Here is a 13,288-nt window from a genome sequence, read left to right on the forward strand (position 1 = left end):
AGATTGCTCTGCTTGAGAGTCAGGAATCGGCCCTCACTTCCTCAGTAGAAGGAAGGTGGCCTCGATCTCTTAAAGATGCACACTGTGCTTTTGGAGTGGTTTTAAAGGACAGAGAGAGAGGGCTTTGGTTTTTTTAATGGACAGAATCAGGCTGCCTGGGAGAAATCTCTCTCCTGCTAATGGTATAAGAAAGCAATGCATGTATTAATTAGATCTACTAATTGTTTTCATTTAAATTAATTCTAAAATACCAACCTTGTTGGTATGCTCAGACCTTTCCTGATAATTAGTGTCCTATGCCAGCTTATTCATCTTTAAGGACAACTGGGGACAATGTTGTTGTTCTTGTAAAATTCAGCACACACAGATGCTAGAAGGTTTTGTAAGGAAGCAGAACTTGAAAGCTCAGTGTTCTCATTCATCCCCGCTCCTTTGAATAATGGGAAGATTTAGGACTTGATTCCGCAGTAAAATCAGTTAAGGTAAAATAAAAGCATCTTTTGTTCTTACCTGTGTAAGAAGGCCTGAAGTCAAGCAGTGGTGTAGATGTTCCTGTAAAAATATTTATGAACTTGTCAGACAATTCTTGTTATTCTGTACCATTTACATTAATTTGTATGAAAATATTGCAAGTGTATTTTTCAATAAAGAACTCATAATAAGGCTTGTGTGAAGAAAGCTTCATACGGGCAAAGCTTCCCCCAGTGTGCATCTGTCAAAGGCTGCGCCGACGGCACAGACACCAAAATAGCACGAGGCTGGGGCTCCCAGCACACCATGTACTGAATCACAAGCAGCTCAGTCAGACATTAGCACTCAGGGTGTCAGGTAACAGAGTGATGTTGCATTAACTACTCAAAAAAAAACAACTATTCTTGCACAGTTTAAGTTGTAGTTTTAAAATGTTTCCTGCTAGCGTAACTTCCATTTCTCTTTCTGAAATATTCTTTACAGAAATCAGAATTGTAAGCATTACGTTTCTGAGTGTTTTTAAAATGTGACTTCAGCCAAGTATTGACAGAGACTGCAACATTTTCAGTCCGTTTTTCATGAAATGACTGACAGCTGTAATAGGAAAGATAACAGCTGAGTGCTGGAGAAAAGCATTTGGCACCAAAGTGCAGTTTGGGTGCTGTCTGCCTGCCTTGCTCCTGGAACAGCTCCTTTTTGAGCATGAACTGCTTACAGGTGATCTGTTATTCTTCTCTTCCCTTTTTCAATCTAAAAAGAAAGAGATGATGCCATTTCTTAATTTTGAACTAGAAATAAATTCAGCATTCTTTAAATATATACAATTATTTTCTCATAAGTAAACTGCTATTAACATGGGCTTCACTAAGAAATCCAGACTGCCCTCAAAGAAACAAAACTTGCTCAAATAACCATTATTTCAGCTCCTTTCTTGTTATTGCTTTTCCTTTAATTGTGGTCTTTTCTAAACCCCAGCAACAATCAGACAAACAATTGTAACCACATCTCTGAATTGATGGGAGATGGTTACAGCTATTCCGTATGGCCATCAATTTCCTGCATGCATTCCCTGTCCAACCCCACGGTAACTTGGTGTTCATACACCATCAGAATTAAGCTTTCCCTGCTGAAATGACAGAGCATCCCACAATTAGAAGGGATTGAATTTCCACGCAAGGCCTTCAGTTAAGCAGCTTAGGAAATCTGTACCCGAATAATGATCAAGGTAACTAAAAAGGAACACTGAAGTTCCGTGCTCTGCTTCTGGCTCCCTGCCTCACTGCTCCATTGCATTCAGTCCAAATTCTAGGCCCATTTTTTGTTCCACAGGAGTCCCCGCTTCACTAAATATCACAAATACTGAATGTGAAGCATGCGACTTTCAGCCTTCCCAAGAGAACTAAGAGCAGCAGGAGAATGAACATTCACAGTATTTGAGTAGCTACACCACAGGCCGGTACAGTAGAAACCTTCACAGAAACCTTTTCTTGAAACAAAACCATCACTTAGCACGTAATACAGCTCACCTTTCAGATCACTTACTCCACTCCTGGCTTCTAGTGGAAGTTCCCAAAGGTCTTCTGGTGGTTCCAACATGCCTGGTGCTTCCCTGCCCCTTCAGACACAGGCCAGCAGGGCTACTGGAGGAGAAGTCTTAACCGTGGTGAGTGACACCAGGATGTCTTTTCCTTTTGCACCAAGTTAGGAGGAGTTTAGCTGTTCCTTTCTCAAGTCCAGTGCTGCTTTAAACTCCTCTTCAAGTACACAGTACTCCATTCTAGAGACTTCCCTAGCAGAGAAGCTGCAGGACAGCAGTTGTGCTTCACTGCCTGAACTGATTTGTTAGAAAGGGGCACACGCATACTTGTTACAAGGGTACATATGCAATAGACCAGTGTGAAAATGAACAAACACATCTTTAGTACTATCAGGCATTTTCTCCCTGTAATGCAAATAACAACAGCCAGAGAAGTTCTCACCCAGCACGAAAATCAGCTGCACTGCAATTAAAGAGACAGGTTATACAGCAACGAAACATTTTCCAAGCATTAAGCCAGTTGTCCATCAGTTCAACCCCCAGTCCCAGAAATAATCCCCGAATTAAACTGTAGCTGCTGTGAGCACTGCGCCACACACACGAGCTGAGAGAACACCCGTGTCTGCACACTGAAGTGCTGGAAAGGCACTAGGTGGACACGAGCTACCTCTTACTCCCTTCCTAACAATACAAATTACAAAGCACAGCAGTAATTAAGAGATACTAAGATACCTAAAAGCACTGCAGAGATCAAGACCAGAGAAAAGCTGAGCTCCCGCTCAGTGAAGATCCTGGGGAGCAGCGACCACAGCCATGTTGAGGTGACCCAGGAGCTGCACAGGGGACACCACAGCTGCCACCAGCACACACAGCCAGTGCTGCAGTTGGGGCAGGTGCTCAGCCTCCCAGACACAGGATTTTCAGTACAGCTGAAAGATCACTATCAATACAGTTCCCGATAAAAAACCCACCATGCATTTGCAGCCATTAAGGATATTTAAGGCAGCTGTACTGATTTACATGACCAGAGTCCTCTTCACCAAAACAGGAATTCCAGAAGTACAAGAGATACATCCCAGCCAGCCCCAGGAAACCACTGCATCTCCAAGGCAGAACCTTCAAAAGCCTCAAAGCAACACACATTAAGTCTTTTGTGCCTTAATTCGTACATCCTTAAGTGCTGTGCAGAAACCGCACACATCACCCTTTGGCACTATTAGATGAATCACTTGGGATACGATAGTATTTCACCTGTGCAGTCATACGTTTCCTTAAAAGCTAAGAAACTGTTCTCTAAGATAGAAAGGTTGTTCTAGGACACGCAGATTTAGTTTCTGTAATACAAAAGCTACAAACAAACCCAAAAACTTACACCATGACTACATACAAAGTCACCAGACCTTGTTTCTGGTCAGCAGGGTTTGCATTAATACCAAACATACGGATATGAGCATGACTTAAAGAAAAAAGGCCCAACAGTGACAGGCTAGCACCACAAGTTCTGGATTTTAGAGAAATCCCGTTTTGCTGCAATAAGAGCTTATGCTGGATTAGGATATCAGGAGGACTCTCATGCAAAGTAGAAAACTTTGCCCTGAACTCGCACCAGCTTCAGAAAGCTTCTCCTAGATGTGGAACAAAACCATTCAACCAGTCTCTTCAGCACACAACAGGACACCTACAAACACTTCTGTTGCCAGGCACTTCCAGCCCGGTTCCAGGCTTTACTAGGTGTCTAAAACACAAACAGTTGGACAGATGCAAAGTGATGATTCCATTTTATTTTCTTAAGATGTCACCAGTAACACACATTAGTCAAGCTATTCTATTTAATCCCTACAGCGTAGACACCTAGGGAATCTAAAATCCTCTACGATTTTATTAGCTCAAGAGACCACCATTAAAAGCTTTGATTTTAGTGTTTATGTAATAAAAGTCTATTAAGCCTGACATTCTTCTTTGACCCTGTCAGACTAATGTGTGCTTTAGTGACAGCATCCATTTACAAATCAATAGTACGTCATCCACTGAGGATCATCCTCAGCTTTATCTCTGGAAAGTGCTAAATGGAGTCACTGAACCATCTATTTACAATTTCAAATCCTATCATATTTACAATAGAAACCAAAGTATTTAAAACCATTAAATATATTGTTTAACTCTGCTATATTAGTTTACATGAACACAGCTTACCTCTGGCATTCTGGCATCATATTTCCTGCTAGTGTTTCTGCCAGCCATTTAAAATTTAGGAAAAAAAAAAAAAAGCCATTTCCTGGAGGGAAAAAATAAAAGCTTAAAAGCAACCCCAAACCTCCAGGCATGTCAGAGCCCTGAGGAATTACCCACTCTAGACAGTCTTCAGATTGAAGTACTGCAGTGTTCAGAGATACTTCCAAACTCCAGGCAAGCCTTTAAAACCTAATGCATATGGGTAAAACGCTGACACTGAGTAATCCAAGCAAGTTTACTGGAGTCACTGCTGCAGTTCAGTTCTCACTAATCCGTAAACTGCTGCTTCGCTGTTTCTCCCTCCGTTACATTCCCTCCACCCATAGAAAGTGTTCTGTGCACCACAGTCCAGAAGAGCTAGGTAGGCATTGTCTTCTCCTCTTTGCTGAAAGGCTGAACTGAGCCAGGCTTTACCCATGACAGGCCAGAAACATGCATGCTTTTGCAGTGCTGATCTTCTGGTTTCTTCTAGGTAGAAGAAAATTGAAGTCAGAATTATTAGAAACCCTCTTGCATACCTTCCCACACATTTTCAGATTGACAATTACGAGCAGAAACGAGGTCAGTATCATCTCCTCTCCTCAAAGAGAAACAGCTACTACTTTAATTTCTGTGAGTATGCACAGCATGTGTAGATCTACACTGAAACTACAGGAGAGTTTTAATGACTTTAGTTCATGTACGGTCACCCAATTAAACTATAAAGATTAAACAGATACTCCTTGGATACAGCATTCTGTTTGGAGAACGAGGCACAGCAGCACTGCACTGCTGTTTGCCAAATGTCACAGTTGTACAGAAAGAAGAGTCAATCCAAATCAAAGCACTTATGTCATTCACTTGCTGTTAACAGCTCCAGCACAGCCAGTTGTTTCTCAGCGCACAGAAATTATGTGGGTAATAAACAGGGTTGCAGCAGAAGGAAAAGAAGGCAGGACTGGGGAACTTTTACAGGGAGGGCAAACAACTGCACTGGCATTTTGGAACAAGTCTCCTAAGGCACAGAAGCCTGAGCACTCTTGCTATCATCAAACCACTCCAGCAAATAAAGCACCACACGTGCAGTTTGAAATGAAAACGCTGACAGTGCATTTTTTTTGCCAGTTCAACACAGATACCAGCCTCCATCTCAGAATCCTGAGATGCTGCAAGTTGGTTCACTTGTCATGCTGCTCAATGCAGACTCAGAATTGCTGCGTGTCCATTCCTGCCAGGTACTAGGAGTCATTTAAAATATAAAAATAATAAACTGAACGAGAGGGAAAGTGTGTTTTCAGATATTTAAAGACTTAAACTCTTCAGAATGAAGGCTCATCTCTTTTGAATCTCTCCGAGAGAGAAGAAAGCCTCTTCCAGTTTTTGTATGCATTGCTTACTCAAAAGCCATTAGAAAGTTATCTTCACTCCTTCACATTTCTAGAGCAGGTAAAGGCACACTCAGCATCACTGCACTTCGACTGTGCAAATACTGAAGGTATTGCTCTGTTGAAAACTGTAGGAACAAATACACTCTTGCTGTATCTGAGTGCTCTGAGGCAGAAGTAACAGTCCCCAAAAGGTTTTCAAATTACAAGAAAGCCCTGAAGTTTTGATTCAGTCATTAAATATCTTTCACAAGAACAGAAGAAGAAAGTTGGAGGTTGTGAGGTTATGCAGCAGTACCAACCATGACAGAACAAGCTAAAAAAAACAGCCAGCAAATCTCTCCTTTCTCTTTCCTTTCCATCTCTAAATAAAAAAAGTCTGCCAAATTTACTAACAATTGTACTCAGCCTAACAAAGCATTCTACCCCGCTGAATGATTAATTGCTTAACACAGTGAAGTTAGAACAGCCACACAGCCACTTAGGACATTAATTCAGTTTCAGCACATCTCCAGATCCAGAAGAGAAGCAGAATAAAGTCTGCCTGGTACATGCTCCTCACAAAGAGACACAGAGCATTTCCTTCCTTTATCAGGCAATAAATCCTTTCTATAGGGAAAATCTGGACTTCATTCATACCTTCTGAGTCAACATCTTCTCTCTAGCTTCATCATGTATTGCTGGATTCCAAGGAGAAAAACTGTGGAGAAAATACAGTTCTATAACTCCACATTTTTGCAAGCAAGAGAGAAGTAAGACAGGAAAAAAAAAAAAGCACTTTTACTTGGTTTAGTTTGCTTAACTTCAAGTCAATTACAAATCTGGAGTTTTTGTAAGAAGAACTTACTACACACTGACATGGACCTCTTCCAACAGAAAAACACAGTGTTGGATAATCTTAGATTTACTTAGTATTTTATTCAAGGTACTCTTACATGGTACTCTTACAAAAGAGCAGGTCATCCAACTTGAATGTATTGGAAGGGAAAGGCTTCAAATAAAAAAATGATACCAGAACTTGATGTCAAAGCACGGAGATGTCGATTCGCCCGCGGTACTCACACGATTGCATAGGGATCCTCTATTTTGGGCTGATCAAATAAGTGACTGCTGCATAGTTTGACACTGTCTACCACCTTACTTTTGAACAGTTGAATATCTTTTTCATACCTACAACAGAGAAATAAGCTGTGTCAAGTACCTGCAAAAGGAGGTACAGGTTTGCCCTGGAAGCACAGACAGACCAGGCAAAGCCTCAGCTTGGTTTGTAGCACAACGAGCTGCAGACATGGAGATCACAAACAATTATACAGATCTCTTGATTCTGTACTTCTATGCCAAAGTCTCTTAAGAAATCACATCTTAAACACCCGGAAGACACTTACAGCACTGCAGCCTCGGGGTTCAGAGGACTGCTTGTATCAATCTTGTAAAAGACTCTGCGAGCATACATGAGCACTTGCCATATGTGATTATGATTTCGCCTAAAAAAGAACAAAACGAGGTGAAAAAAGGAAAGAACCTTCCAAAGTGCATGTCGATATGTTGCCACTAACCTCCATTTTGCAAATGCTCGTTTCACGTCCAGCTCCCCAGACAAGGGATCCACCAGTGGATGGAAGACGGGCAGATCAAAAACCAGGCGCTGTGATGGAAACAAGAAAACCCCAACATTAAAGCAGTGGGAGAGGGGGCTTCAGGTCTTTTGTGTTTCACTGGTGAATGAGATGTTGCTTCCAAATATCAATTAATTCCCACTATACAACAAGAAAGCAACTGTGAAACTGTAACCCAGCGCACCCACGTTACATGCAGGGCCCTGTCCTCTCTGACATTCTTAGCACTGAATCAGGAGACTAATCCAGCTAACAGCACAAGTACCAGTGCCAGCACAGGTAACAACATCAGATAAGATCAGATTAAGCCAGGAAAAAAAAAGAAAAAAAAAACACAAAAAACCTTCAGCTGAAAGTTCTTTACATTCTTGAGCTACAATCTGTAATTTCCTTTATCCTACACATTTTCTTAGTAAACTGTGAGATGCGTTCAGCTCTGTAGTTTGTTTCTTCTTGCATTTGTGCATTCCTCTAAAAATAACAATAGTTAAATTACTTTCAACAGGAAGACTTATAAAGTCCCATGCTAGCACAAGAATGATGGATATGTCAGAGACATTTAAGACTGGTCTTTGAAATAAACTGTTTTATACTAATTCTGTCCCTGTAAAGCTTTACACAAAGCTTGGTGCCAAACAGGGAGCTTCCTGACACAGCAGCTCAATCTCAGCTACAGCAGCTACGTACACCCACCCCCAACCTTCCTCTTAAATAAATCTGGCCAAGACGACCGGATGCTCTGCTCCGGAGAGAGTCACACTGCCACAAATGGCAGGAAAGGAAAGTAGTAACTTGGAAACCTTTCCCTAAAAGGAAAAAGAAAAAGCAAAGATCAAAGGTAACACCATACTACCCATCTCCATTTCGTGCTACTTCATCAGCTTTCTCCTCAAACTCTCTTAGTGCTTTGTTTCAATGTATTTAGAAAAGATACAAGCAAGAAATCCTGCAGTACAACACTGGGTATAGCGCAAGCTATACCTAAATGCTTAAACTTGAACTTCTTTGGCAAGAAAGCGACAACTGGAGAGTTGAGGTAAAGAACTGCTGGACTGCTTAATGCTCCAATGTATCAAACTCTGCACCAGCCTCAGTAATAAAAGCAGCAAGCTCCCTCCATTGATGATAGGAGATACGTACAGGATGCATCACAAACATGCCCAGCCAACTAAACAGAACCAGTTCAAAGAAGTGAGAAGCCAGCTGTTACACTGGCTGTAACAAAGAGCCAAACTTGAAGCAGCAGAGCAGAAGAAAAACCCAAGACACACAACCAGAGCCACTTACTGGGCAGTCTCCATCAGGGTAATTGTCAGGAATATAGACTGTAAATTTGAACACACCATCCTGGTACAGCCCGTGTCTTATGAATATCACTCCAAACCACACTGCAAGTGAGAAAGTTTTCTTGAGCAGAAGAATTTCAAAACATGAAATTATTCAAGTTTTCAAAGTTAAATTTAAACTTACTCAGTGCTGATCTGTAAGATGGCTGCACGTAGACACCTGGCAGCTTCTGCTTCACGACCAACGTACTGCAATTAGAATCAGCATTTAGGAGAGCTCCACAGCCACACTACTCCTACAGCAAGGTGACAGTAGTAAGGCCAGAATGTACTGCCAGCAGCCATACAGGAGGCTGTCCATGAACTTACACTCTGCTTTTCCTAGCTCTCCACTCTCCTACAAGGAGGAAACATCATTTCTCCTGAGAAAACTGTCAGCAGAAAAGTAGACATAAGTTCTTTCTCCAAAAGATGTACATAATGCCTTTATACTTCTCTGCTGAATGCCCAATTTCCAAGTAAAGATGGAAAGAAGGGATGCAATTTAGAGATTCTGAATGCAGTTTTAGACTTGCAGTTAATTCCAAACTTTTATCATAGCTTTAAGTCAAAATTCTGAACAAGTACCTTCTCAGTTTAAGATAAGACTATGCTGCATGACAAACAAGAATCATGTTGGCACAGAACAAAACCAATTAACAGAGAATAAAAAGGACAGGTGGAAAACAGAGCATAGTGGAAATCTACATCAAGCATTTTGAGCATCTCATTGCCAGGATGGACCAACACATTTTTCCATGCTAGCATTTATTTGCTATTTCATTTTTTGTGCTGATGATCAAATCACAACCGTCAGTCACCAGAGAGCAGTGAATTACATAAAGAGTTTCTGTTTCTTCCTTATAACCTTTTAGGAAACTCCACTTCATAACCAGCACTCCTCCTGCAGAGCTAAAATGTGTTACTTCTAGTGTTTTCAAATTCACAAACACAAGAATTCCCAAGTTTAACCAGTTGTAAGGTATGCAGATTCTACTGAAAACTATACATCATGAACTGAAATATTCATTTCATGGGCTTCCCAGTTAGTTGCTGTACAGGCCAATTAAACTGAATTCAGCGTGGTTGCATTAATAAACAATTACAAAAAAAAAAAAAAAAAAAAAGCAGTAAGATATTTCTCTGCTAACAACTTTCATACTATACGTGGATCTGTCCAGCCACAGGAACACCAATGCATTGTGGCACGCTGCAGAAGAAAACCATCTTTTTTGAATTAAAAAGTCAGCCTGAACAAGAAGATTCAATGTTTTGACTACTCACTTTCAATGCAAGGGTTAAATGCAAGAACTGAAAGTTAGCATTGCATCAGGACTCAAGGGATTTCATTCCAGCAGGCACTGAATACTTGAGAATCCAGTACATCTATTGCAGAGGAAGTCTTTCCAGCTTCATAGCAGAAAACAGCTTCAGTAACTTCATAAAACTAAAAAGCTTTGCACACGTATAGGTTTGTATGATCCACACTCTGCAAAGCACTAGACTGGATCAAAGCAACTGACCCAACAAAGGCACTTTAAACTGCAGTAATTCCTCCCTCTTATGATTCATTTTAAATATCACAGAGACAGGAAAGGATTGTCTCCCTAATACCCATTTAGCAAGCTGTATCATCAGGAAGCACTCAAGTGTTCCACATTTGAACTCCACTATCTGGTACCCTACAATCATAACCAACTTCCTACTAGACACCTGCTTGCTTCTAAGAAGTAGCTATTTCTGAAAAAAAAACCAAGCTCTTATAACTGGTCCAAAGGCACAAACATAAAATATATTTACTTAGAATGAGAAATAAGAATTCAGAAAATCACATCTAAACACATCCCATCTTCTCCTCAGCAATCTCTAGAGCGAGGTTGCTGCTCAAGAAAAACAATTTGATAGAACAGAGACGTTTACTGTGTTCTTCAGGGCAGAGACACCAGGCAGAAGCAGATCCCTGCACGTTGCTTTTTTCCCCTGCTCAAGCATAAGTTCAGTAACCCAAGAGAAGCTTTTTTTTTTTTTTTAAATGTGAAAACTTACAACTCTGCAAGGAGGGAATACTCCAAATAAAAAGGCCCATAAGAAGCATGTGTTCCATTTGTTGACTGGGACGACATGGCAGGAGAGGCAGGCTTGGTAACTGGCACAGCATTTTTTGGAACAGAAGGCAACTGTTTCTTCACAGAAGCTCTTGGAGGACTGCTTCTCAGCTCCCCACTCAAAGTTTTCTCATCAGCTTCAGGTCTCTGTTAGATTTAAAATAAAACCATGACATAAGAGGTTGAAATGAAAAATATTTAACATAAGAACGTGTTTTAACATAGGCTTAAATCCTACTGCACTACTTACAAGTGTGGCCAACAAAATTTATGTTGGGTTGTTTTGGTTTTTTACTTTTTTTTGGGGGGGGGGAGGGGAGGGCAGTGAGGTGTGTGCATCTTTATAGCTTTTGTTTTAACCCTAGCCTACAAGCACAAAAGTAACCAATGGTGGATAGGAAATCTGCAGGTTAGGATTGTATTTTTTTAAGAAACTTGAAGCAGGTAATATAAACTATCAGCTCAGAAGTCAGACTATTGCCAGCACGCAATGTATCAAGATAAATCACTTCTCCACTGACAACCATCCTCCCATTCTAGACTTAACAAGTCTCTGAAAAGTAACTTAGTACAGCTGAGATGGGAACTTTCTACAGAAAGCTTCCTATATCTCACTTCCTGTCTATGCTAGGACAAACAGCCCCCTGCACACTGAGCACACAGCCCACTCCCACTGCGGGACAGTCGCTGTTTGACACCGACACCAAGACCAGTTCAAATGGTTTTGTTGTAACGACCTTTCCAAGCCCACTAACAAGAAACCTTGTACTTCATTTGTCACCCTACACAACACTGCATTACACACAGATCTCAAAATCTTTCCACAAGTTGCCCAGACAAACCTGCAGGTTACAGAGTTGGGACTGGGCAGTGGTGATTTACAGTATGGCACTGTGAAGGGCTTCAGACCTGCATTGGTAGCAGTACTCTGGTCACAAGCACCATCAATGAAGCTATATATAGCACTGAAAATTCTGAGAAGGGACTAACCCTACAACAATCATGCCTTTAGATACAATAAAATGTAGAAACTAACAATGTTACCCATGCAGCTTTGCCAACACTTCACTGCATACACAACATCCAGCTGAGGTTTATAGGAGATGGTTCTTAGGACACTTGTTTATTAAGTCTTTCAACTATTTGAACAAGCTTATCTTCCATTCGTGAAAATACTTCAGATAAGTCATTACAGCCAATTCTGAAGTAGAGTTCCTCCCCATGCACATTCCAATTAACGCAGCTGACCCTTTGATGAACATGACCCTGCCCTCCCGATGCCAAATTGCAGTGGCTATTCACTACATCTCTACCTTGCGCCCAGAAGCTGCAGACATGCTCCAGAAAGGGTTCATAACGAGTATTTCAAATCAAAGTCCACAACTGTTCAATATCTTCTGTTTCTTCACACTTCTCTGGTTTATAGCCTGAAAATACATAGAATGAGTATGCATCCTCACAGATAAGCAGGACTCAATATATCAGATAAAATTCCATAACCAGCTTTATATTCCTGTAAGAAATGAGAACTTGTAGTTAAGAATAACAGCTAAAACTGCCAAACCTCTACTATTTATTAGACTTCAGTACAATATACAGCTGCCTACAAAATATTTTTGCACTTAATCTCCTGCATTCTGTTAAAAAGATGAGAAAGATTCTGCAAACTGTTCTTCATCTTGCCAAGCAGAGAAAAGACCATCTATTGGCTGAGCTCCGTCAATGAACATCTTCTGTGAGTACCATACTAAAAGTTACCACTTCATATTCATACCCAGCATCAGAAGTACTACAAGGCTTACTCTTGCATTCTTGTTAAGTGCTGTGCCTTGCATACACTCCAGACTTGGTGTGTTTCCAAAGCACTCCAGTTCAAAATAATCTCTGCCATCCCTAGTGAAAGGGATGATCCTCCCATTGAGTTTGCATCACACAGATGTCATTTTGCTTTCAACTATGCTGGAACCCCGCCAGGAAGAGACAAAGCCACAGAACACGAATGATTTTCTGTAGCTATTTAATGGGTTCATTAGGAGCACTAAGGCTTAGCACCCATTAGATCAGCAATTCAATAACAAAGACTTCAGCAGTATTCAGAGCTCCAGCGTTTTATCTACTGTTTAAATAACTCACACTGCTCCTCCTCATGTAAAGACCTTCAGCAGCATTTCTGTTCATTTGTCTTTAAAAAGTCTTGTTATCGATAGCACAAGAACTCTCTCATCTCTACAACCTCATGTCTGGCACTGTCCCCCTTTCCTCCACTCCTCCCCCCCTCCCGTCCTCCCAGCCTCCAACATTCCACCCCTCCCCCCACCCTTTGGTGGTTACATTAAGTTTTCTGACAATTCACTTTGCTCAATTTCTTTAATAGGAAATCGTACAAAACTGGCCAAGGCAGTTCAGAGAATGTGGCAAACTGAGAGAAAATAGCACAGGTCCTACTGTGGTGAACACTACCGTTTATTTCCTACAGTAAACAAGCTGCCACCTGTTCACACATTGCTTTGACTAGTTCCTAGAGAAAACGATAAGACAAGGAACAGAACTCTTCCCAAATAGGCAGTAAACGCTTATCTTGTTAAAAGGAAAAAAAAAATAATAAGCCAGAGTATTTACCCAGCAGGAATGGTTTAAA

The 13,288-nt window shown here is 41.0% G+C and overlaps 1 protein-coding gene across 1 annotated transcript; it reads right to left on the reverse strand.

Moving 5' to 3' along the window:
• Positions 1 to 4,597: 4,597 nt before the first annotated feature.
• Positions 4,598 to 12,568, reverse strand: AKTIP (AKT interacting protein; the record flags this gene model as incomplete). The annotated part of the gene is made up of 10 exons (XM_079541315.1): positions 12,453 to 12,568; positions 11,964 to 12,065; positions 10,592 to 10,797; positions 8,691 to 8,755; positions 8,508 to 8,608; positions 7,161 to 7,249; positions 6,990 to 7,088; positions 6,667 to 6,774; positions 6,244 to 6,304; positions 4,598 to 4,708 (listed from the first exon to the last, which is right to left on the reverse strand). Exons 2-10 carry the CDS (start codon positions 12,003 to 12,005, stop codon positions 4,598 to 4,600), a joined length of 882 nt encoding a protein of 293 aa, XP_079397441.1. The 5' UTR covers positions 12,006 to 12,065; positions 12,453 to 12,568.
• Positions 12,569 to 13,288: the final 720 nt, after the last annotated feature.

Source organism: Tetrao urogallus (genome assembly GCF_951394365.1).
Source record: "Tetrao urogallus genome assembly, chromosome: 12".
NCBI lineage: Eukaryota > Metazoa > Chordata > Aves > Galliformes > Phasianidae > Tetrao > Tetrao urogallus.